Consider the following 2,968-nt stretch of genomic DNA (forward strand, 5'->3'; position numbering starts at 1 on the left):
ACAATCTTCTGGGGATCCACCTGAATCCCTTCACTGGAAACAACATGGCCCAGAAAGGTAACGAACTCCAACCAAAATTCACATTTTGAAAATTTAGCATACAACTGGTGCTGATAAAGGGTCTGCAGAACTGCCCTGAGGTGATCGGCATGATCCTCCCGGCTCCGCGAATAAACAAGGATGTCATCAATGAAAACAATCACAAAGGAGTCTAGAAATGGCTTGAAGACCCGATTCATAAGATCCATGAAAGCTGCCGGGGCGTTGGTTAGCCCAAAAGAGATGACCAAGAATTCAAAGTGACCATAGCGAGTTCTGAAAGCGGTCTTAGGAATATCCTGCTCTCTGATCTTCAATTGGTGATACCCGGACCGTAGATCAATTTTGGAGAAGAACCTTGCACCTTGCAATTGGTCGAACAAATCATCTATCCGAGGCAAAGGATATTTATTCTTGATGGTGACCTTGTTAAGCTACCGATAATCAATACACATCCGGAGCGACCCATCCTTCTTCCTGACAAAACGAACCGGAGCACCCCACGGCGACACACTTGGCCGTATGAACCCCTTTTCTAATAAATCCTTCAGCTGCTCCTTTAACTCCCTTAACTCCGCTGGCGCTATCCTGTATGGTGGAATAGATATTGGCTGCGTATCTGGCAATACATCAATCCCGAAATCAATCTCCCTATATGGTGGGATCCCTGGAAGCTCGTCCGGAAACACTTCAAGAAACTCATTCACGACTGGCACGGACTCGGGGGCAGACACTTCTGAAGTGGTGTCCGCCACCCGGACCAAATGGTAGATACACCCCTTCCTAATCATCTTTGAAGCCTTAAGGTAGGAAATAAACCTACCTTTCGGCACCATACCATTTCCCTTCCACTCAATAACCGGCTCATTAGGGAACTCAAGCCTCATGACTCTCGTTCGGTAGTCAAGTTTAGCAAAGCACGAATAAAGCCAGTCCATTCCCATAATCACATCAAAATCCACCATTCCAAACTCAATAAGATCGGCCGTGGTAGCACAACCACATACGTGACAACACAATTCCTATAAACTCGCGCGGCTGTGATAGAATCACCAACCGGAGTTGATACAGAGAACGACTTATAAAGTTGTTCGGGTTCTACCCCAAAACTTGAAGCAATGAATGGGGTGACATAAGACAAAGAGGACTCCGGATCAATAAGAGCATAACAATCAATGGCCTGAACAGACAAGATACCTGTGACAACATCTGGAGAAGCCTCTGCACTCTGGAGACCACTCAAAGCATAAAATCGGCTAGGTTCACTTCTACCACAAGCTCCACTCCTAATTGCATCACGCCCTGCTGGAGCTGGAGGGCGCGCGGATGATGTAGCAGCTGAAGAACCGGATGGCTGAGCAAATACCGTACCCGTGCCCTGTCTGAGCGCATGACAGTCCCGCTGGATATGACCTCTCACCCCGCATCTATAATACACCGGGATATCCAAATAACAAGCCTCCGTATGGAATCTCCCACACTTGGGGCATAGAGCTCCCCCTGCTGCTGTGATCCCCCTCCTGGACGACCGGACTGATGGGGTCTCCTGCTATTTGAACCTGGTCTCAAGTTACTGCTCTGCTGATAACTGTGCACAGATGGCAGTGTGCTCGCTGAGGACTGAGCAAATGACTGGGATGACCCTGATGGCCCCCTTCTCTAAACTGGTCTCCCTGAGTGACCCACTGATCGGGCCCTACTGTTACTCTCACTTTCTGCCCGTATTTTCAACTTCCTAGCTTCTGTGGCCTGAGCGAATCCCACAATCTTCCCATAATTCATATCTGACTGTAAGGCCGCTGTAGCAGCCTCGTTCACCACCAAGGGACTAAGACCCTGAACAAATCGCCGAACTCGATCACCCATGGTCGACACTAACTGGGGAGCATACTTGGACAATCTCACAAACTCCATGTGGTACTCCCAAACACTCATACTGCCCTGCTTGAGGACCTCAAACTCAGTGGCACGGGCCGCCATTGTCTCGGCAGGCAAGAAGTGGTCCATGAATGCATCTACAAACTCATCCCATCTAGCTGGAGGTCTTTCCTCCCACATCTCGAACCATGAATACGCTGCTCCCCTCAACTTGTATGAAGCCAACTCAACCCCCTCCGTCTCTGTAGCCTTCATCACTCGAAGGGTCTTATACATTTCATCAAGGAAATCCTGCGGATCGGCCTCTGGGTCTGTGCCTATGAACTTTGGAGGGGCCAATCGCAGAAACTGGTTGACTCTGGAGCTGGCGGAATCTCCCTGTCTGCTGGAGGACGTAGGGGCATCATGGGATCTCTGGGCCTGAGCGGCCACTAACTAGGTCAACATATGGATGGCTCCTCTAAGGTCCCCATCAGAAACCCCGGGACCGAAAGCTGGAACTGCATCAGGATCTGGAATATCAGCGAGAGGGATGGTAGCACCCTCTGCCGCAGCTGGAATAGGAATACTTGGATCTGAAATAAATGGGCCAGGCAGATTCAAGACCGGGGAGTCACTCTCACCCACGGCATCAGGTACATTATTCATAGCCACACTTGGGGTGGCATTGGCCCCGAGGCCGAGTCTAGCTCTCTTCTTAGGTGCCATTACTGAAAATTTGGAATAGAGCACGAGTTAGAGGTAAATACTTCCCAATTTTCACTTCACCGCACGATATAGAGTAACAAAGAAGAAGGTAATTTCCTAAATGCCCATGTAGCCTCCAACTTATAGATATGGTCGATAACACACCGATAAGAAGGACTCTACTAGAAACGGCTCCGAGACATCCTAGGACCCTTTTAAAACCTTAGGCTCTGATACCAAGTTTGTCACGCCCCAAAATCGAGGGGCGCGACCGGCGCTCGACCGAGCAGCCCCAGCCAAGCAGACCTGGGTGCCTTTCCTATTCCACGTGTTACCCTGCATTTCCATTTCCCATTAACCAAGT

At 49.6% G+C, this 2,968-nt stretch overlaps 1 protein-coding gene across 1 annotated transcript; it reads right to left on the reverse strand.

The window, feature by feature from the left end:
• Positions 1-473: 473 nt before the first annotated feature.
• On the reverse strand, positions 474-2,193 carry LOC138870612 (uncharacterized). Its single transcript, XM_070148435.1, has 3 exons — positions 1,752-2,193; positions 1,047-1,377; positions 474-822 (listed from the first exon to the last, which is right to left on the reverse strand). The coding sequence occupies exons 1-3, from the start codon at positions 2,191-2,193 to the stop codon at positions 474-476; spliced, it is 1,122 nt and encodes a 373-aa protein (XP_070004536.1).
• Positions 2,194-2,968: the final 775 nt, after the last annotated feature.

Source organism: Nicotiana sylvestris, chromosome 6 (genome assembly GCF_000393655.2).
Source record: "Nicotiana sylvestris chromosome 6, ASM39365v2, whole genome shotgun sequence".
Taxonomy (NCBI): domain Eukaryota; kingdom Viridiplantae; phylum Streptophyta; class Magnoliopsida; order Solanales; family Solanaceae; genus Nicotiana; species Nicotiana sylvestris.